Source organism: Platalea leucorodia (genome assembly GCF_965183815.1).
Source record: "Platalea leucorodia genome assembly, chromosome: 11".
Classification (NCBI taxonomy): domain Eukaryota; kingdom Metazoa; phylum Chordata; class Aves; order Pelecaniformes; family Threskiornithidae; genus Platalea; species Platalea leucorodia.
The window spans coordinates 12,248,533-12,270,150 of record NC_138833.1 but is presented as its reverse complement, the minus strand read 5'-3'; the positions used below and the strand labels follow the sequence as shown (position 1 = coordinate 12,270,150).

Here is a 21,618-nt window from a genome sequence, read left to right as displayed (position 1 = left end):
GCCCATTTGCCTATTATGCGTCTATATGTAGCATTCAAGGTTTGCTTTTTTTCTTTAAAACCAAATTGAATTATCTGCTGCTTGCAAGGCTTTGTAACACGCCTATGCATTCTCCCCCATCAAAGCACTGCACATCTTTCACGCATCTTTTGCTACTTCTGTGAAAAAAGAAAAGAGAAAAGAGAAGAAGAAAAGAAAAGAAAAGAAGGGGAGAGAGGGGAGAGAGGGGAGAGAGGGGAGAGAGGGGAGAGAGGGGAGAGGCGAAAAAGAGAGGAAGAAAAAGAGAAAAAAGCTTGAAGTGCCTCAGCCCAAAGCCGTTCATGCTGTTCAGTATGACAGCAGAGCACTTCACGGAGCATTTCTATAAATGAGATTCCTTTACAAACTAATCTAAGCTGTTTATTGTTTCCAAGGAGCATGCACTTCCACAGCAGAACAGGAAGTTTTGACAGTTTAAGAAGTTCATTAAACTCTGGGAGGAAATTTAAACAATCAGCGACAGCTTTCATACAGCAAGGCAGCGCTGCAGAAGTCGCTACCCTCCTAAAAGGCAGAGAGGCTGCAGCTTTTAATTATCACACTTGCATTAAGCCCCAGTGATTTTGTTACTACTTCTAAATTGTTTTGGCCCAACACCCAGGGCTCACAACCGAGTAAAGCTATTTGCTCTTTTATTCTTATAGCCAAACGTCGCTTTTGTCCAAACCTCAAACTCCTTTATCTGTAAACAGGCCAAAGCAAGGCAATGGAAGAAGTTAACAGTCTCAAGCACAAAAGAGTGCTTTGGCTTCAAAAAAAAAAACTTTCTAGCGCATTTTCCTTGATACGGAGGAATATATAAAATAGGAGAGGAGGAGCTCAACGGTGTCGGTCCAGCGAGCAGGCGGCTCCCGGGCAGGCTGGCGTTCGCCGTGCCGGTACGTTTGCACCTACCTGGGGGGCACGTGCAGTCTGACGGAGCCTCTCTCGCCGTCCGCAGCTTTGCTAGTCCTTCACCCAGTTTCTGTTTGGAGGAGGAACAGAAATAGCCATTTAGAGAATATATTATATCTAAATGTGGACTGTGTGTGCATGCCAACGCCAAACCATCCAGCACGCTCCCTTCCAGTGAGAGGTAATCGTTTCACCCTGTTGTGTTCAACCTCTTTGGATAATATCTCGTGCCATAGTAGCACACAAAATATTAAATGTTTCTTAGCAAGTGGCCAGTCTACAACCCTCGCACGCGGCAGGCAAAGGCTCCTTCTGCACATCCCAAAAGTCACTCGTGCCAGGCACCGTGGGCTGGATTAATCCCGAGCAGCTATTACAAGTCCCATGTTCAGGTGTCAGCATCGTCTCGGCGTGTTCGGTGGCAGGAACAGTGCTGGGGGGGGTGGGGGGGGAGCCCCTCTGCTGCGCCACGGCCGGCCCTGACAGCGAGGCAAACGCCCCGGGGAAAGCCCCGCTGCAACCGACCACGAAGCTGCTTCCAAACACCCTGGAGGTTACGTGGCAGGGTGATATTTGCACAACAGATGTGACCGTGTTCGGCTGATTTTGTACTTAAAATTCACGCTATGTGGAGTATTACAGGTTCTTTAGGAGAGGGAGGAGGAGATGAAGGACAGTGGGGTGGGCACTGCCAGCAAGACCAGGGTGCTCACCCACCCCCGGGTCCACCAAAAGCTCAGTGTTTCCATCTCCAAAGTGAAAAACTCATCAGTGGGACTACTAGAACATGTGAAAATTCACAAAACTAAAGCAATGTCTACGTGGCATATTGCAGGCAGATGTGAGCACACTCTGCCTGCTCTCTAAGCCAACCAAAATGTTCATGCCTGCATTTAGGACACTGCCAAGCCCAAGTTAATAAGCCCTGATGACAGGTAAGTTATATTAGCTCAGGCATAGCGCTTCGTGGCTGGGGCAGCCCAGCAAGGGTGGGAACAACTCATCTTCACCTGCAATCATTGCTCTCAGTCCTCCAGGAGTGCCCTGTCTCACCTGAAGTATTTACCAAGAGAGAAACCGATAATCTGGTAACTGGAGTCTCCACATTTCAAAGAGAGAAAATTCAAAGTACCTATTGAATTCAGGGTGTTCAGACTTGAATTTTACACAGCTGATGACCCAATCTATGGTCAAATATTTGAAAACTGTGGACTATTCAGGAATTAGGCTACCTGCGAATTAGGTTCTTTTCCTTTTATTCTGGGGATTAAGTAGTGTTGAAATCCTATGCATTCCTTTCTAGCTGCTCGGATGTGACGCTAAGAGGTCCTGAAAGCATCAACACGGTTTCATAGCACCTGACAGAGAAGTTGTCCTAAGGGAAGTGTAAATAGCAGAACAAGACAGCAGCCTTCGGCAGCACATAGGCTTTCCTTGAGAAAAAGTGACAAGAAAGTATCTAAAGAGACTTTTCTGACAGCCACTTGCAGTCTAAATACTAGAGTAACTCAATTTTTATGTTTATTTTAAAGTAATTTGGATGATGAAGATGCTTGAGGAAACGAAAATAAGCTCTTCCATCCTTTCAGTTCAGCAGGCATCACTGGGAACAGCAGAGGAGATCTGCTCCAGTCCCGAATCCCGGAGTGAGTCTTCTCCCATTGAATTGTTCTTGTCATGAAACTGATTAATCTGGACACTCTCTGCCTGCCACGGACAATAAATCCTTTGTGAACAAAAGGGTCCAGCTTTGTTTACAACAACTGGATGCTTTTATAATCCTCCCGTTAACATTTTCCCTTCAGTATGAAAACTGCGGGCTTCGAATTGGGGGTTTTGACGTAGAGCAAGTGGAGATGCTGCCGTGCGCAGACCGCGCTGTCGGAAACGTTGCGGAGGGCATCACAGCCGGACCCCGCAGCACGTCCTGCGAACGGAACAGCCAAGGGAAGGGCAAGGTCCCGCCACATTAAAAATCAGCAATTTCTCCAAAGTTAGACGGATGCCTGTCACTAAATCCTAGTTGTCCAAATCAGCTTTCATTGCCTTAACCACACACTCACCCTTCCTTTATTATTTCCTATCCTCTTTTACTTGCCAAACATTTAAACAACACTAAAAGGAACAGAGCCAGCATGTTGGTATTGTATTTGCTGCTCTTTATATGCAGCTCTGCCATAAATTACGCCAGCAAACCCCTAGATTGGTATATGGAGTAATGCTTTTTGGGTAGCGACAGAGAACAAAGTATGCCGGGTCATGCACAGAGAGCGTATGGAGCTTTGGTTTCATTTCTGAAATATTGTGGTAAACTTCAAAGGAGGACCAACACAGAATTTAACAAAAAAACTGACCCCAGGCATCAGTTGATGTTCATGATGATGGAAATATTCTCTCGCTCTCCAGAAACTCTCAAGCACAGAAAGGACAGAAGTTGCCCGACGAGCGAGCGGTCTTATGGAAGGGAGACGAGTTTGGTCAAGAAACAGATGCTTTCTGAAACTTTACCATAAACGAATACGTTCATTTAAAAAAACCTATTAATAGATAGCACAATCACAAATATGCATTCCTTGAATCTGTTACTCGTTTCAAAATTTGCTTTCAGTATTGACAAAAGTTTGGTCGTACTAAATGTTTCAACAAGCTCACTCTTGCATTAGAAACCCAATTATGTGGTTTTGCTTTATTTTCCCTGTACAATCTCCATCTGAGCGTTCCCAGTACAAAACAAGCTTTCCTCACTTAACTAAATCTCAGCAAGAGGTTGCACATGATCTTAGGCAGTGCCACAGAAACCATTCCCATTGCTAAACACATTTATTGGAGTAATTGCAATAGAACCACTGCCACGACTGGCAGGCTAATTCCTGCCTGGAGAAAAGACGTTAACTGGACTTTGTGATTACGCCTCGCAGGCACCCCTCTGTTCTGGTATTCAGGGTTTTCACAAAAATATTTTTTAACATTTCCCTTTTATCAAGGCACATCAATGCAACCAAGTTTCCAGGAGAATGGACGCGCTGCGGCGGTGCCAGCAATACCCTCGCCGTAACTCCAACGGTTAGGGGCAGCGGGCGGAGTTGCCCCCCCAGCGCAGCCTCCGTCCCCCTCGCATCCCGCCCCGCGCGCCCTTGAACCAGCTCCGCTCCCCAGAGCCGCTCGCAGCTGGGCGGCACGGCATACAAATACATTTTTGCACGGCTGAGGCTTCGTGGCTGTAATGATTTTAATGCTGCACTGGGTTTTGCACCCCAGTCAGGCCATTAATAAAATCCCAGTGTAAAACCTTCCCCAGATGTCAGAATCGATCACTCGGGAGTGTCCTGCGGCAGCCCGGTATGCTGTGTTCAATCTTGCTGCAGTTCATGAACTACTGCTCACACAAATCCAGCAAACCGACTGTGAGATCTTCAGGCGTTTCCCATGAGCGATGGGAGCCCTCCCCGTCCCCCCTTGTCTGTAAAAAGCCCTAAACCTAAACACCGGAGTCTGGGGAAAAACATAACCCTGGGATCAAGCGTAACCTCTCCCAGAGATTTGGTTTAGTTACAGAGAAGGGCATCAGTGTGGATAATTATTCTCCATTTAGGAGAAATCTTTCAGCACTGAAATCTTTATTGAATAATTTCAGAAAACCCTGGGACTAGAAGTGAAGTAACTAGTTGCTAGTCTCTACCTGCCATAAATCAGTTCAGCACTGCGGGACCACATGATACCCTGCGATGGACAGTCCAGATAACAGGGATCATGTTCATAAATTTCTAACAAGGAAATTATAGTCCATTACGTCCAAAGATAAATAGTATGTAAGCGCTCGGGTTACCTTTGCCAGTGAACAGACCGAGGGAAAAAGCCGCATGTTCTCAAAGGTTGCACTGCTTGCCTTCCACCTGGGGCATTTCCTCTCCTAAATCAGAAGGGCCAGGCTTTGCCACGCCTCGCCCTGCGGTCTGATCAATGGAAACGGCAACGAAACGGGAAAAAGTTCGGTAAACGGGAGGAATTCTTTCCGAAGGGGACGGGCAGCCGGCGACACGGGGAGCGAGCCCCGGGCTCCCCGCGCCCGAGCGGGGCCGAGGCGCCCTCCCCAGGCTTCTCGCCCCGCCGCCCGCTGCGCCCGCTCCTGCGCGCCCGCCCCGGGCGCTGCGCGGCCGCGCCGCCACTCACCTCGCGGAAGAGCTGCTCCAGGCGGGGCTGCAGCGCGTCCAGCAGCGGCCCGGGGCCGGCGGCGCCCCGCTCCTCCAGGGCGGCCAGCCGGCCCTGCAGCTCCGCCGTCTTGGCGCCCAGCAGCAGGCAGACGGCCACGGCGGTGAGCGAGAGGAGCAGGCAGAGGGCGGAGGTGGCGGTGCCCGCCGCGGCGCCGGCGCCGCTGCCCGCGCTCATCGCGCCGCGCTCCGCGCCGCTGCGCGGGGACCCGCTCGGCTGCCGCCCGCCCCCCCCCGCATCCAGCGCCCGCCCTGCGCGCTGCGCGCCCCGCCGCGGGAGTGGGGCCGGCAGCTGCGGAGCGGCCGCTCTCCTCCGCTCGCCCCGCCAGCCCGGGTCTTAAACGGAGGAAGCGGGGGGTGGCGGCTCCCCCGCCGCCTCCCCCGCGCTGGGGAAGGGGGGATGCTCCGAGCGCGGCCCGTCGCCCCCCCATGGGGGATTACGCGGAGCAGATCCCACCCCCGCTGCCCGGCCCCCCGCCGGGACCGCTCCCCCCTCTCCCCGCCCGCCCGCGCCCCGCCGGGGTCCCGGCGGGCGGCCCCGCGGGGCCGGGCCGGCGGGGCACGGCGAGAGCCGGTGCGGGGAGCGGCGGGGGCGGCCCCGCTCCAGCCTCCGAGGCGCGCAGCAGCCGCGCAGGGCAGCGCGCAGCGGGGGCGGCCGCGGGCGCGGAGCGGGCGCCCCCCAGCGGGGCCGGGGCGGGCTCCCCCCGCCGGACAGCGGGCACCCGCCGGCGCCCGGGCTGCGGGGGCAGCGCGCTGGGAAACGGCCTCGCCGCTCCTCAGGAGCGCGGCCCCCAAGGGCGGACCGCTGGGCGTTGGTCCTGTCTGCGCTGCGGCCCCTGCGCCGGCCGCGGGCTGTGCTGGGGAAGAGACCGGATCTGCGAAGCCCAGCGGCCTTCCGCCGGGCACCGTACCGTCCTGACCTTACCAGGGTGAAGTGCCCCGTCGGCTCTAGGGAGCCTTTGAATGACAGGAACTATGCTCGTATAGAAGCGCTAAGTACCCCCAGACTGTGCCAAACATCCTTGCCTTTTTCCTCTGTTACAGATTGCATCTATAAAACATCCTCAGGTAACTTAATGCCTGTCTAAGACTGTGAGCACGTACTCTACAAGTCCGAATGTGCTCTGCCTCCTGGCCACAGACCTTGCCCTTCTAGGAGCAAGGAAACAGCCTCAAGCTGCGTCAGGGCAGGTTTAGGTTGGATATTAGGAAAAACTTCTTCACCAAAAGGGCTGTCAGGCCCTGGCACAGGCTGCCCAGGGCAGTGGTGGGGTCCCCATCCCTGGGGGTATTTAAAAGCCGTGTAGATGAGGTGCTTGGGGACATGGTTTAGTGGTGGGCTTGGCAGTGCTGGGTTAACGGTTGGACCTGATGATCTTAAGGGTCTTTTACAACCTAAACGATTCTATGATTCTAAGCCTTGCTCCTAGGATAGATGGGTGAAACCTAGGACAGAGTTAGAAAATCCTACCAGGAGTGGTGTCAGGACCTGGTAGCTGCGTTACTAGAACACGTGCGTGCACACAGCTAGACTGCCATGTTGTACGTGCACACCGCTTTTTTGTAGCCACTATTTCCAAATCAGCCAGGCAAATCTCTGTCGCTTGTTACAACTGTTTCCTGCTCTTCTTCACATGCCTGAAGATACAAAAAAGAAAATGCCATTTTTTTGTGAGCAATCTCTTCCTCACCTTCTCCTCCCCCTCTCCTTTCTACGAGCCCGCTAAGGCTTTACTTATGAGCTCTATCGGTTGCACGTGCCCAGTACCATCACTCTGGGGGAGCTTCCAGGGCGCAAAGCATCTTGTCCTGAAATGCGTCCACAGCACCTGAGCCCTCCTTGCAACAGAGAGACCCCAAAACTGTAACAAGGGCTGATCCCGACTGCAGCTGCTAAGGCCTCTGCCCCAAAACTCCTAACCCCTCTCCTCCGAAGGTTAACCCCCAGCCTAACTCTTCCCCTGCCCGGCTCATCTTCTGAAGTTCTGGATCTCACACGCTGCTCGCGCATCAGAGACAAAGCCTGCCCCGGTCACTTAAAAGACGGCTTTATTTTGTCCTGTCATCCATGTTTAGTAAAACGTGTCACTGAGCCGGTATGGAAACACATACTGTCGGCCTGCCTGGCCGAACCATTCACAGATGCACGGACTATATTTTTAAGGTACTATAGCTGAGAATCTGAAATGCAGAGAAAGACGCCAATGGATCTTTTATTTACCAACAGCTACAGGCAGTTAGCATTAGCTTGATCCACAGATGTAAGGGTTACAAACTATCCCGATTATATCCGTGTATTAACGAGACAACGGGGGTGTGTGTGTGCATGCATAAAAATCTCTCCCCCAGTCGAGGGAAAGCCCTGCGGGCAGCCCGGAGCGGGGGCGAGATCAGACCCGCCAAGACAGAGCCCCGGCGCCTGGTGCTCAACTGCTAACAGCTCTGCGCTGCCAGGCAGCGGGGCGACCGCGGGCGCCTGCCCCTGCAAACACCGCTGCTGCGCCTGCTGCAGGGCCTGCGAGACTACCGGCCACCTCCCTGCACATGCCGTATTTATCGCGATAGTGCATTTTTTTTAAGCTGACTGGGAGAAGGAAAGCGAATTTGAACAGGTTTTTATAACACATTTTTTTCTAGCATGTATCTCCTTTAGCAAGTGCAACGTGGTGTAGTAACTACATTAACAAAGGCTGGTACTCCTGAGGCAGCAGTGCACAATCTTTCCCTTTCTAATTTTGGTAGAACCGTTTTATAGTTACAGTTTTATAGTTATAGTAGCATATAAACTTTTTTCCCCCCCATCTGCCTTTGATTTGCATTGCTTAGCTGAGAGGCTCAGCCAAGTCCTCGCTTTGCTGCCGAAGGTGTGGGATGGACAGTGCCGTGGGAAGCAGCAAGGGAAGGCAGGCGCTCCCGCCCTCCTCGCTCCTACCCCGCTCACCTGGGTGCCACCAACTGCAGAGGAGAAACAATGATGTCAACATCAACATCCCAGGACGGGGGGGTCTGCTGTGAGGTACCATCAAGCACAGGAGGTGGCAGGGGTTACACAGGATAAGCTTTCAAAGCCTCATCCCAGCTACCCTCTACCATGTCAGAGATACGCGTGTCTGGAGCCTCTTGCAAATTAAGCCTCCTCCACATCAGGGACAGGGCACCAGTTTAAAATCTTACCCTGCATTAGGACTTACTCAGCAAGCACAAAACCTGCAGTCAGGCCCCTGTGGAGCTGAGACAATTTACTGTTTCCCTCCTTAAGAAAGGCTTGCATGGTAAAGTCAGGACCAAAACAAATGGCGAAAACGTGCATCTACCCTGACAGACAGCCTGAACGAACCCTACCGTGGAAGCCACCCTTCCTCCTGCTCAGCAATCCATACTGCGCCAAACGGATTAAAAGAGCATCGAACAAGACCAAGAAAATACCAACTTAAACACGGAAGAGCAAAAACTACCAAAGCGCCTTAATGGGGCTTGGAAAGCAGTACCCTTTTATTCTCAACTCAGCACCCGAGTTCAGGAGTCGCAACTGAGAACCCGTCCTCCTCCTCCCTGTATTATAGTTTGATAACAGTGTTTCTCAGTTGCCAAGGTTACTTAATTTACCAGTAATTAGAGATCAAGCTCCACAGAAGTATGTATTTGACAACTTCAGAATGATCTTGTTGCTATTGCAAGAGAAGGGCTTAACTACGCCACAGTTCTGTGGCATGCAGTATTTCTCTGTGTTTTTCTCCAAGGGCAGTAAAATCCTTCTACAAATTTTATCATGAACAGCTGACCTTCAATGAATCAAAACAATATTGAAAATATGAAATGTTACTTTTCAGACCTTAGCAAAAAAATTACCTATAACTACTTAACATTGAAAGCATCAGACAAGTTTCCAGAGACTCATCAGCCAGGCAGAGAGTGATGCATGCTGTCTAACAGAAAATCTGAGAAAAAGGTGACCCACAAGAGAGAGACCTCCTTAGAACAGACACTGTTCCAGAAGGCTATCACAAAGTATTATACAGCACGACTAGGTGGCCTTAGCCCTTCAAATCTTTTCTTTATGACCAATAAAAGGAAGCTACTTAAAAACATTTAGTATTTTCGAAACTTGTTCAGCTAGCCCGCAGACTCCACACCTGAAGTCAGATGCTTCGCTAGCCCCGCCAGCAAAAGGAGAGGGGTACAGTTTCAAAGAGAAAACAATTTTCAAAAATGAAAATTACTTTTATTTTTCACTTTGATACCCATAAGACTACAACTGTTCAACAAGGTAAACGTAACAGTTATACAAAACATATGTAAATATTTACAGACTTAACTGTACAAAATAATTTAAAGTTTACAAAAGTTTCATGCAATCTCTGTTGACTGACACAGTCTAGGAAATCTCCTTGGAGAAGCATAGAAGATCTTTGAATTTATTTATTTATTTAATGGTTCAAAAAAAGGATGCTGCAAGGCTTCATCAAGAGTAATTCTTTTGGCTGGATCATATTCCAGCATCCTGCGAACAAGGTCGAACAGACTCTGATGATCTGTGTCTTGGCAATGCATGAATTCCTGGGCGGGGGGGGAAAAAAAAAAATTTAGAGAGATCCTTCACAACTGCAAATCTAACAAAATAATAAAAATGTTGTCTCCTACCTTTAAAGGCTTACAGCGTCTCCTAACATAGCGTCCGGCAGAACTGTGTTCATCCCAGTCCAATTGGTCGTGGTGAAAATAATGCTTTCTGCATGAGGAGGAAAATAATTTTAAGATCGTGTCAGGGCCTAACGTGGGCAGATGCTTTTCTAAGAAGTTTTCAAACACCATAAAAGCGTTCCTGCGTATCCCTCTGCATTTGGGAGCTAACATCTCTTTTAGCTAATATTTATTCACAGAGACCTGTTGCTTTTGTATTACCGTTGCCACAATATTTAGGAAACATGTCCTTCAGTATTCCAATCAACAAAGAAGCACTGAAAACATATTTTCCATTACTGACATTTAAAGAGATGAATGCTTTAAGGTGTTGCAAGAGAACAACTTGGCCTCATCTGCTAGTAACAAATAAAAGACAGCTTGTCAATCTATTAACTTTTTAAAAACATTTCTTATAAAATCTGCAGAGTTTAAGTGGTTAGCACCTATTTAACAAAATCAGATATTCCCAAACGTCTTTAAAAAGCGTACTGCAAATACACGAGACTACCAGTGCAAGTTAAGTTCTGACAAATCCACACCTCAGCATCACATTAACACTGCTATGTAAGCAGCATTTTATTTTTTAAATACTACCTGAATCTATTCCAATTGCAGCTAAGTTTTTTCTCATTTTTCAAAATGCATTATGAATCAGCTGGACAACTGTAATAAACTACATTACCCAACTGTAATAAAATACATTACCCAACCCAGAATTATCGGAATTCTACTATAACATGAGTTACAGGATTATCTAGATTAGCTGGCAACAGGATAACTTATTTCAGAAAGAGAACGGACCATCAAATCTCACGTGCTCTGGACTTTGGACATACAGGGGTTAGGGGAGAAGCCTGTGCTGGCTGCTTCTCCTTGCAAGGGAAGTGGGAAACTCCTGCTGCATGTAGTTATCTCTGAGGAAGGGAGAAAGATCACTGACGCACGTGTCTGAGGGATGTGAAGGGACAGGGGAAGAGGCTGGCAGCCATATTAGCCAGACAGGACCCTCTTTTTCCTCTCACTATAAATATTCTGATGACAGCAGGTTCTTTATTCTCACGGTTTATAGAAAAATGGGTGTCTAATACTGCTCTGGTGACCATACCAAACTTAGCTTTAAAGACTCAAGAACATTCATACTCAAGTTACTGTTCAAGAGGCTGGCATTTTGGTTGCTGGCTACTCAGACTAAAACCAGAAAAGAGCACTATTGTCAACTATTTAATTCACCTAAATCTGACATAATTTCTTGCAATAGACTAGTAGGTAACAAGAAGCCTGGAAGTCTCTTTGTTAATTTTCAGGAGCTCACAGCTAACAATGGAAACATTAAGATTTCTCTTATAATAGGAAAATATTAGGCAACTTACTCCTTCTATAACGAACATACCTGGATTTCTTGATCATGTGAGCTGGCAGAGGCCCTAGTATTCTTTCCATCATTGCCAAGTGTTCTTTACTATCGTGCGTCTGTGGAAAAAGCAATAAATGCACTTACTGCATTTTTCTACTCTCAGCAACTTGGTAACAACACTCATCTACAAACAAGATGTCTGCTGGAGTACTGTCACAGTGTCTTTATACATGATCACCTTAAATTATTAAAAATAGATTATGCAATGCAGCTCATTATACAGCACTTTCCACAGTTAGGATGGCCCCTGAACAACAGAGTTCATAAATCAAGTTTTGTACGAGTATGTTTTCTTTACTCCTAATGTCTGCAGCATCTTCAGACTCTAGACAGGCTTCATCATCCAAAAAGCCAGAAGAGATGATCTTAAAATAGCCTGAAGGATGCATCCAAGACATTGCATTTTCATATATGCATTCTGTCTTTACAATCTCATCTCTATAATACTTAAAAAGCCTGTAAGGTTATGCCTTTTGCAGTAACGGCTAAGTACCTGTCATTAAAAGATCAAAATCTTTTGACCTGTAACAAAAAAGTTCAATTTAACTTTACGTACGTACCTGAAACACTGTAAATCCTAGGTAATACTCAATTAGAATACAACCAATACTCCAAACATCACAAGGCTGCGACCATCCCAGTGCTGCAAAGCAGGCAAAGTTTACATTTTACTTTTTAATATATTCTCAAAACCTGTAATCCACAAAGCATATGCCCAGTTTCCACGCGTTTACTGACCCCCATTTTCCCCCCCTCCACACCTCTCCCTAAACCTCAGTGGGAGAAAGTGGGAAAGGAACTTCTGCTTTTAGAGTATTTCTTTTACTGTTTACTGTCAAAGAGTTCTAACATCACCATCTGTGAGAGATGACTGAATTATTAGAACCATGAGCAACTACTCCAGTTTATGAAGTGAAGACATCTGAATGAACTGTAATTAACTGTCAGAAGGTTTAAAAATCTTTACTGACCTAAAATAACCTCAGGAGCTCTGTAATGTCTTGTAGACACTAGTGTGCTGTGATGCTCATCATCAAAAGTTGCACTTCCAAAATCAACAACTTTGATGTCTGTGTTTTTTAAAGTGCGTTCATCTCGCTTCTGCAAGAAAGTAAAAATGCTATGTTAGTATTTTTTAAAAGCGTGCTTAGGCAAAAGGGCGTTTATCAAGTTATCTTTATTTATCTTCAAAATACCAATTAACATAAAACACTAAAAATTAAACCTATCTAACAAAACACTCCTTCCAAATACATCAATTCCTATTCAGCTCAAGCTCCAAGAAAGAGGAGCTGGTAACAAAGTGATTCAATCTGAATACTCAGAACAGCTGAGCAAAGACCTTTCCCACAGTAACAGAGCTCCTTTCCTCTTCTGTTAACCTTCAAGTTAACTTCAGTTAGTTGTTATCTCTTGTCTTTGTTTTTTCTGTCTGTTGGTGCACACACTCATTTATGTAATTTTAGCTCTAAACCAAAAAAATAAAATCAAGCCTTATACATAAGTAAACTAGAAGCAGTGAAGCCCATACTGCTTTTCTGTCTCTAAGTTTTTATACTTTGAAAAAAGAGCAGCAACATAAAAAGGAACTTGTATTTCTGCCAGTGCTAGAAGTGATTTGTGCAGACATGTTCTTACCCCAACACTGTGTCTTAGTGTTTTCTTAGATTTAAAAGGAAGACACTGGTCAAGAGCAGTCCTATTCAAGGCCCGTGCCAATTATAACACCGCCCAATGATCAACATCACACGTTGATGGCAAACAGAAAATTCATCTTAGCTATTAAGCCAAGGACTGCAAAACTGACAAGCACTTCAGACTCCGGGGTAATCAGATAGAAAGCAAGATCTGACATTCCTCTCAAACCACAGGGATGCTTTAAAGAAAGGAATTCAAATGGCTTAAGAAATACGAAGGAAAAAAAAAAAACCCTGGCTAAGTTCAAACCTATTAACACAATGCTCCCTATGAATGCCAGAACTTCATTAAACAGCAAAGAACTTAACTAGTGATCACACAGAGCACAAAAACAATTTCCAGGAAACATAATTCTATCACTTGACCTTGCTACACACACTTTTCTTAAAAAAAAAAAAAAAAAAAAAAAAAAAAAAAAAGTTCAGGTGAAGACAGAAGTAGCCCAATTCAAGTTGGGAGAAACAAAGAACAAACTTACCATTTTGGCATTGTACTTCACTATGTAATCAGACTCCACAAACAAGATATTTTCAGGCTTTAAATCTGTATGAGTTAGCTTATTATGGTGTAAAACTACACGGAAAAAAAGAACAGTATTCCATAATTAATACATTAATTTCCTAAAGAAAAAAAAAGAACATATTTGATAAGAGTACTGAGATTTACTTACAGTTTATAGACTGGCAAATTTGATAAGCCATATTTCTTATGTCATTAATATGAAATGGCAGAAAGCTGTTTTCCTTAATAAAGTCGTAAGTACTAAGTCCCAGTAGCTCAAAAACAATGCAAACATGGCCATGATGATCAAACCATTCCAGCATCTGGACACAGCGGCTTAAAAAAACCAAACAAACAAAAAACATAAACAAATGAAAACTCAATTTATTGAATAATTATGTTCCGCAAATCCTTAGTATGCTGACTATTCTGATTTTATACTTACAAAGTGCTGCTTGGATCCATGGTGTTTAAGTGTTCCAACACCTGTATTTCTGAACGGGCTGCTTCCCGGTATCTACCAACATTTTTCACAATTTTAACTGCCACATGCATTCCTCTCCTTTAAAAGAAAGTAAAGCATCACAAACTGCATCAATTATTGTTAAACACCTACAACTCCAAAGCAGCTCGATTTTAATAAAAGAAACACAGGAAGATTAAAGGTCATATGAGAATTATGAGTTCGATTAGGGGAATCTGACATAAGCCTTGTTCTGGCTCTCTTCCAGGGCCCCTATGGAATCAGGGGAATTGAATAACTTCTGAAGTTTAGATTCTGAGTATTTTGTACTAGTGAAAACTGACCTGCACTCAGTGTAACATTCAAACTGTAAGGCTATTACTTAAATGGAACACAGATACACATAGCTCATTCTATCCCATTCACTCAGGCAACTTTTAATTATCTCTGTAGAGCTATTTAGATTCTAATGACTTAAGAATACCGTCTGCCTTCGCAACATGATCTCAAGCTCCTGAACAGACTTAACTTGTGAAATGACAGAACAAACAAAACCAAAGGCAGAGGAAAAAAAAACTAGAATCATGTCACAGAACTACAGATACAAAACATATGGTTAAAATAATCTGAGTTTTACTAACTGTTTAAAACTCCCAGCACATACAGAAGTAGTGGAAATAAAATAATTTTCTTCTGCTCCACCAAACATGCCATCACACGGAAGTAACCATTCCATCAAAAAAGGACTGGATACTGGAGCACTGTGCGTTCAGAAAAACTTCAAAGGATAATTCTGATTATTAAATTTACAGCTCAACCAACTCCAAGCAATTGCTTTCACTAAGAACTGAAACTACGTTCTCAGCATCTCATTGCATCATCTGCTAAAAGTCAAGTCTCCCAAATCAATTCTGTACTCTTTACATACCCTCAACATTCTCTAGTTATGGCAACAGCACTTGTAGAATTAACAGAAAAACGTAATGAAGCAAAACATAGTTTTCCCTCTTTAAAACAGGCAGATGACATCTATTTAGTAATTAGTAGTTTGCACCATGTGGTTACACAGCTTGTATAGAGAAAAAAAAAGTATAGTTATAAAAAAGTTTATTTTGAAAGAAACCCTCTCTAGGCAGATATTTCCCAAGACAAATGTGGTTAAGGAAGTTTATTGCTAAAGACAGATTCTCAAAAGGAGAAACAAAGTATTTCTCTATATGCCACCTTGTATAAAGTCAATACCATCCAAGGGCCTTTCAGAGAGCAATAGAAGAAAGAAAAAACATTTATATTACTGGAAGAGATGACTGAAGAACCTTAAAAACAACTGGGGACAGATGTGGTATCACCTGAAAATCCTTAAAAATTTTAAACTAGAAATAAGCCTACAAGGTACCTCTCAAAACCAGTATAATTTCTTTCTTAATACTGCAACACTATATTTGAACTACGACTTTCTTTTAAAGAAAACGTCCCTGTGCTTTAATTTCTGAGCTAAAGAGTGTCTTCTGTCATGAGATCTGCTTATAAAGATAACCAACACTTACATATCATGATCTATGCACTCCACTACTTTTCCAAAAGCTCCTTCTCCTAAAGTTGCAACAATTTCATCTAAAAAGAACAAACACAAGTTAGAATTATAAAACTACTTAAACAAGAATGAATATTATTAATGTAGATTTAAAAATGTGCCATTACAAAAGCATAATTACTTTAAATCTCAGCATCTGAATGCATTATTTTATTGGACAGGTGTCATGAAAACAGTTAGCCAAAAAACTATCTCTTGTTCTAATCTCAAGATTCAAGTTCATTTACTAATTGGAACTTTTTGAACACAGTATTTAAACTCTACAGAAAAGAAGATATGCAAAAAAACAAAAAAGCACAAAAAAAACAGAACAAAAAGAGCAATGAAGATTTCTTTAGCCCCCCTCCTCTGACATACTATTCTAAACAGATTTTTTGCTGAAAAGTTTTTAAAAAGTGTTGAAAAATGTTCTATACATCTTGCTCTTAGAACGTCTCCACTTTCACAGATCAGGTGACCCTCCTCATCATCCTCTACACTCCTGGATCTTTTCCTTCGGTGACTCTTCTGGAAACGGCACCAAGATCGTCCAGCCAATCAATATATCAGAGTGAATTCAGGGCAGAATACGCAATTCATTCAGCGGGGAGATATTCAGGCATTCAGTTACACACCAGGCCACGAACAGTTGGCAGGAGCAATTTCAAATTCAGTCCCCAGAAATTCACAGGGCACAGTTTATGTTACAGAAGAAAAACATGGCAAGGAACAGATTTTCAGATAAATACTTAAAGTGATAAAGCAACAGAAAAAACAACACAATTTTGTCTCTCAAACAGTGGCTTAACTGAAGACAGATTAAGAATGCAACATCACTATTTCTAATACTTTGCTAGCAAATAACAAAAACCAGTATTTATTTACATATCTAAGCTTACAGTCAGGTGAAATGTTTCTATTTTAAAAACATACACTTTATTTAATCTAAACATAAAAAATTACCAAGTAATTTTACTTCCCTCATGTTTAGCGAGAGAAGAAAAATTACTCTGAAGTCCTTTCCTTGCATTGTATAATCTAATACAACTTGCTGTTTCTATTGCAGAAATGTGACATAAAACACCTGGAGCTGAAGATGTATCAGTGGGCATCATGCCAATAATGAGAAATTCAGAGAGCATGCCTTCAAAGAAGGCAAGCAGCAAACTTTTCCCATCCTCAGTAAGACATTAGCTGCCATTAGCCAGGCATGTGGCTTATTGAAGTTTTCTGGAATAAGGTGTAGAACTGTAGAGCTTGTTCTTATCAATTTGCCAGACATGCATGTTTCATAGTTCCAATTAAGCTTACATTAAAAAGGCATGTCACTTCAATTACTTTTAGTAATAGGATGGATGGCATCTCACAGTCTACCTGAAAGAACATAGTTCACTATGCTGTAAAACTAAAAAGTGATAACTGTGCTTTGAAATAGGATAGTTACTCGTCTTCAATTTTGAGATAACATTTTTCAGATTAATCCCAGTGATCTTAACTATCGGCCACCTACGGTCCCAGTGTATAACTAGCACTGACAATAATCCCACCCCCCACCCAACACTCTGATCCAAAAGCCTCAACTAGGAACATATTCATATGCTCATAAATGGACTCAACTACAAATCCTTTTAAAATAATATATTTCTTAAAAGTACTGTGACCAGGAATTGAAGTTCTAGCACTCACTTAAGAAGTCTATTACCACTAATTCATTAATAATAAAGTTAAAAATTACTCATACCGAATGTGATTGGTGACTGGAGCAATGATGTCTCTTATGCTTCCTTTTATGACTACTTTTCCTGCTCCGACCAGAGGATTTGCTATAGTGATGATGGTGACTCTTTTCATAGTCTCTGTGATAATGCCTGTGGTCATATACTTCACAGAAGTCATTTCTGTATTCCTCAACATATCTCCGGTCATGATGGTCTCTTTCATTTATGGCTCTATCGTCCAAATAATGACTGAAAATATATTTTAAGTGAATGTTCTCCACTTCAAAAACTTGAGGTTCCAACAAGATAAGTGACTTGAGCTGAGTTACAGAGTTACATAGTATCTGTCTTTACACCAAGAATGTTTTCTAATTGACTCCCTCCCCAAAAAATAGTGGAGCTTTTGATGTTACTTTATTAGGAATCTAACAACATTGTCAGTCTTGAATACATAGCAGCCATCCACATGAACAATATATAATCCGTCCACACTTTGCACAGTAAATAAGAAACTCAGACTCAAAAAGGAGAAACACTTCCTAAAATATACTGAGCAACTCAATTACAATCTCCAAAGTCACAGGATAAATCACTCTTGATACAGCAATAATCCCCTTCTACGCTTCCAAAGCTCAAAGTGTTAAAAAACAAAAAGAAAACCTGGAGACTGGGAAGAGTAGAATTGTTCTTAGTGCTCTGCATTAAACATTAAAAACCTCAGAGAATATCTGGATCAAGGATCTTCTGCACATAAAAAAACAGACCTTTAAGAAAGCTGCTGAGGCAAAGAGCCCCCACGTTGCTGCACAGCTACCCCTTCCAGCATTTTATAGGCATGAGTATGAGCTCTTAAAAGAATTCCATGGAATCTTCTTTTCAAGGAAAAAAACAGAAAAACACATCCTTCCAGTGAAAAGTAGCATGGAAGAAAAAGCAAACCACCTCCAAATTAGGAAGAGAAACTCATACTTACCATTGTATTAAATGATTAAACAAACCTTTTCCTTTTGTTCACATTAAGTAAATGAAAAGGCATACTTTTCACTTGAAATTTAATATTGAATATATTCAATACCAGTACTTAACTGACAACAGTGAAACAAACTAGTAGCATTTACTTGTTTTTATTAAAGAATTTCTATTTAATGGTTCAGGTACTGTGTTAACAAAACCAACTACCTCTTAAGCTTGTCTTAAGTGAGCCAAACCTTAAGGAACTGCCAACTTTGGGCACTCAAAAACTCTTATCCTGAAAACGTATTTATTTTAGACATGATAAGAAACATTAGCACTACTCAATTCAGAGTCTTATACCTTTCTGAAATGTGATTTGGTTTATAGTGCTTGCTTTCTTGTCCACTGCTGTGGGACCTTTTCCTGCGTTTACGGCTGCTACTGTGCTTTCTTTGATCCCAGCTCTTTCTGTCATCCCATTCAGGACAATGAGATTGCTTTGAGTGCCGCATCTGCCACTGAAAAAAAAAAAACAAATCAACAAAACCACATAAAAGACAAAAGCATTACACTGGTATTTGTAGATGCAAGTCAACTACTGTAGTTTGACAGAACTAGAAAGAACCATTTCCTCAAATACTTCTTTTTCCTCAGCTTCCCCCACATATTATTTTGGTTTGGCGAGTAGACATAGCTGTCTCATCCTAACACTGTGACACTGTTACGAAACACAAATCAAGATTAAATAGGCCAACTCATCTTCACTCAAGAGGTTCAAACATGTCATTAAAGCCTGTTTTAAATAAACTCTCAAGTGACTAAATAGAATCACTTCCGTAAGAGTCTTTGGTTGGAGAGAGACCTTAGTCTTCAAACATCCTCTCCCAACAAAACCTGGATTTAGCTCTTCATACTATATTGTACATAAGTTACTACACGAAAGTCAAGTATGTACAATAAGTTTAAAAACTTCTCTCACAAATCAATTTACAGACCACTGTTAAACAGACACTTTGTAAAGTTTCAGCAACAATCACAGTGAACTCTGATAGATTAACACATAACTCTGTAGTACTATGAGCCAAGCCACGATTTTTGAACCCTATTAGCATGCAAGTATGCGGGTGCTTTACAATTCAACTGATTCGCCAAAGACAAAACCCACCAGCTTCCGTTGCTGGATGTTATACGCAGGAATTCTGTGTTCAAACAGGTACATGCACAACTGAAAAAAAAAGAAAGTAAAGCACAGCTGTAGAATTAAGAGTGTAACAAAACCAACAATTACTTGTTTACTCTTCTTTGGCAGTTTTTGAAAATAGGAATAAGCTTACATATCTATTTCAGTATATTCTGAAGAATGAACTAACATAGGACAAGAAAAAGTGTCCATAGTAAGCAATAACAGCAAGAAAAGTAGTTTAGAAACAAAGATAGCACTAAAAAAACCCCACAATTCTGTGAATTTATGCAGAACATTGGTTGCCTCCATACCAACTGGAGGTGTTAAGAAGGAAACTTTTAGAACATGTAAATGGCAGGCCTGGTCTGAAAAAGAGGGTTTCTGATACTTTCGTAATATTTGTGACAGGCAAGTAGTTAAAAAAAACACAGCAGATACCTGCACCAATGTTTTTTACAGAAATCTGTTTTTGAAATATAAATACAATGCAACCAGAGTGACAAACTGTGCAAAAGTAAGTGACTGGTACACCCTTTGAGTCAGTCATGATCTAGGTCTCGCAAAAATCTTATTCACTTATGATACATTAATAAGAAATAAAAATACTAATGTATCAAATGACAAACAAAAACACGTGAAGGATCAAGACAAAATTAAAACTAATCAGTGTTTCATTTACATGAGTGAATTTCTTCTCTTCTTGCCCAGGTCCAAAGTCATTTCCTCTATTTTCACTCTAAATAACTCAAGTTATGAAACACATTCAGGTTTCGGTTATTCTGCTTTTGAGGTGAAGAATTCCCCCCCCCCCCCCCAGTTATAGGTAAATCGAGGATTTTACTTATGATTGCCTTTTTTTTTTTTTTCTTCCCCATTTGGCAGAAGGCAGGCTACACTAAGGCTCTATAGCGGACAAATATCTAAACAAAATCACCATTAAAGTGTCCTGCAGAGGGGGGCTTGGGGGTGGAAGGACAGACATTTGACACAGAAAATTGGAGAAAAGGTTTAGTTGAAGCCTAACTGCTGCTTAACTACACTCAAGTGCACGTAGAATTACTGGAATTAAGACGGAAGTTGCAAATTCTGTCCCTAAAGCAGCCAAGTAAATGCAAATGAGGAGGAAATTGTTAGAATCGGTCTGTGCAAGGCCCAGAGTGGCCACAATCCATTTTACCGTAGGAGCCACCTTAAGATTTTTTGACCATTATGCACTCCCTCTAAATTTATGCACCGAAGCACTTCACTTATGTAATACTGACAGCTGACACGAACATATGCGTTCCTATAGCATGTGGTCCTAATCCATATCCCAGGCCACTTTCAATCCCACATTTTGCCATAAGGTTTCTCGAACAGGAGCCAGGGACCTTTTGTAAAAGATCCACACATAAAGCGCCTCAGGAAGGCCGCAAAGGTGCTGCCCTAAGCTGCCTACACAGCAATTTCTAAATGTCTCTCCTCGAAAACTTGGCAGGCTGTACGGACTGGAAGAGGTCAAAGGCTTATTCCTTTGAGATGACCAAAGTCTGCCGGGCCAGGCCGATCTGAGCGTCTGGGGTAGACACGCAGGAGCAGACCCTACAGAAGACGCCCACTACCCCAACCCACGGCCACGAAGTCCACGTCCACGCCGGTCTTCCCTCGGGAAGCCTCTGGAGCCGGGCGGGGGTTCGTCTCCATTACCATCTGGGCAGGCGCCAGACACCTGCGTGCAGGCCGGGCAGAACAGCCGAGCTGCGAGGCCCCCACCCGAAAGTACCCACCCCACACGAGGCCCCAGCTCTGCCGCCCCAGCCCCCACACGCCCCGCCGCAGAGGCCCTCTCCGCCACAGGAAACCCTGACCGGGGCGGGGGGGACACCCTGAACCCAGGATCCCTCCTCCCACCCTAACACCTCCTCAATCAACCCCTCACGCAGGGCTCTACCCTCATCCTGCTCCGCGGGCCGCGGAGGCGACGCGAGCAGCCCCCCTCACCGACCCTCTGCGTCCCCTCCGCTTCCCCACTGCTTCTGCCCCCTGGAAACGTAAGGGAGAGAGGAAAAAGGAAAGAAGAGCCCGAGGAGGAAGGCCGCCTCCACCACTTACAGCCGAAAAAAAAGGCGAGCGAGCCCCGTGTCCGCCCTGCGCACGCAAACAAAATGGCGGCCGCGGCCGAGCGCAGAGAAACTGCTTCCTCCCCTGCGCCCTCTCTCCCCCTCTCGCGGCTTCTGTGCGGCGTGACGTCAGACGCACGGCAAAACGGGCGGGCACGGGCCAACGGCCGCCCCCTAGCGGAGGTGGGGGG

The 21,618-nt window shown here is 44.1% G+C and overlaps 2 protein-coding genes across 3 annotated transcripts in view; both read right to left on the bottom strand.

Annotated features, from left to right (window-relative positions):
• Positions 1-8,322, bottom strand: part of LOC309596218 (uncharacterized protein) — a gene marked incomplete at its 5' end in the record, with an annotated part of 197,286 nt that extends 188,964 nt beyond the window's left edge. The window contains 5 exon segments of the mRNA XM_082324060.1: positions 934-1,003; positions 5,104-5,389; positions 5,391-5,462; positions 5,464-5,749; positions 8,316-8,322. Of these exon segments, the coding sequence (XP_082180186.1) occupies positions 934-1,003; positions 5,104-5,389; positions 5,391-5,462; positions 5,464-5,749; positions 8,316-8,322 (721 nt within the window).
• Positions 8,323-9,354: 1,032 nt separating this feature from the next.
• On the bottom strand, positions 9,355-21,550 carry CLK4 (CDC like kinase 4). 2 transcript variants are annotated; one of them, XM_082324285.1, is made up of 14 exons: positions 21,420-21,550; positions 19,311-19,370; positions 18,506-18,663; positions 17,215-17,440; positions 15,911-16,001; positions 15,448-15,514; positions 13,883-13,999; positions 13,607-13,773; positions 13,415-13,509; positions 12,210-12,339; positions 11,799-11,881; positions 11,215-11,294; positions 9,783-9,870; positions 9,359-9,698 (listed from the first exon to the last, which is right to left on the bottom strand). In XM_082324285.1, exons 2-14 carry the CDS (start codon positions 19,362-19,364, stop codon positions 9,561-9,563), a joined length of 1,494 nt encoding a protein of 497 aa, XP_082180411.1. In that variant the 5' UTR covers positions 19,365-19,370; positions 21,420-21,550; the 3' UTR covers positions 9,359-9,560. The 2 variants fall into 2 exon arrangements, with proteins under 2 accessions (XP_082180412.1, XP_082180411.1); XM_082324286.1 differs by lacking the exons at positions 15,911-16,001; positions 17,215-17,440 and having other exon boundaries at positions 9,355-9,698.
• Positions 21,551-21,618: the final 68 nt, after the last annotated feature.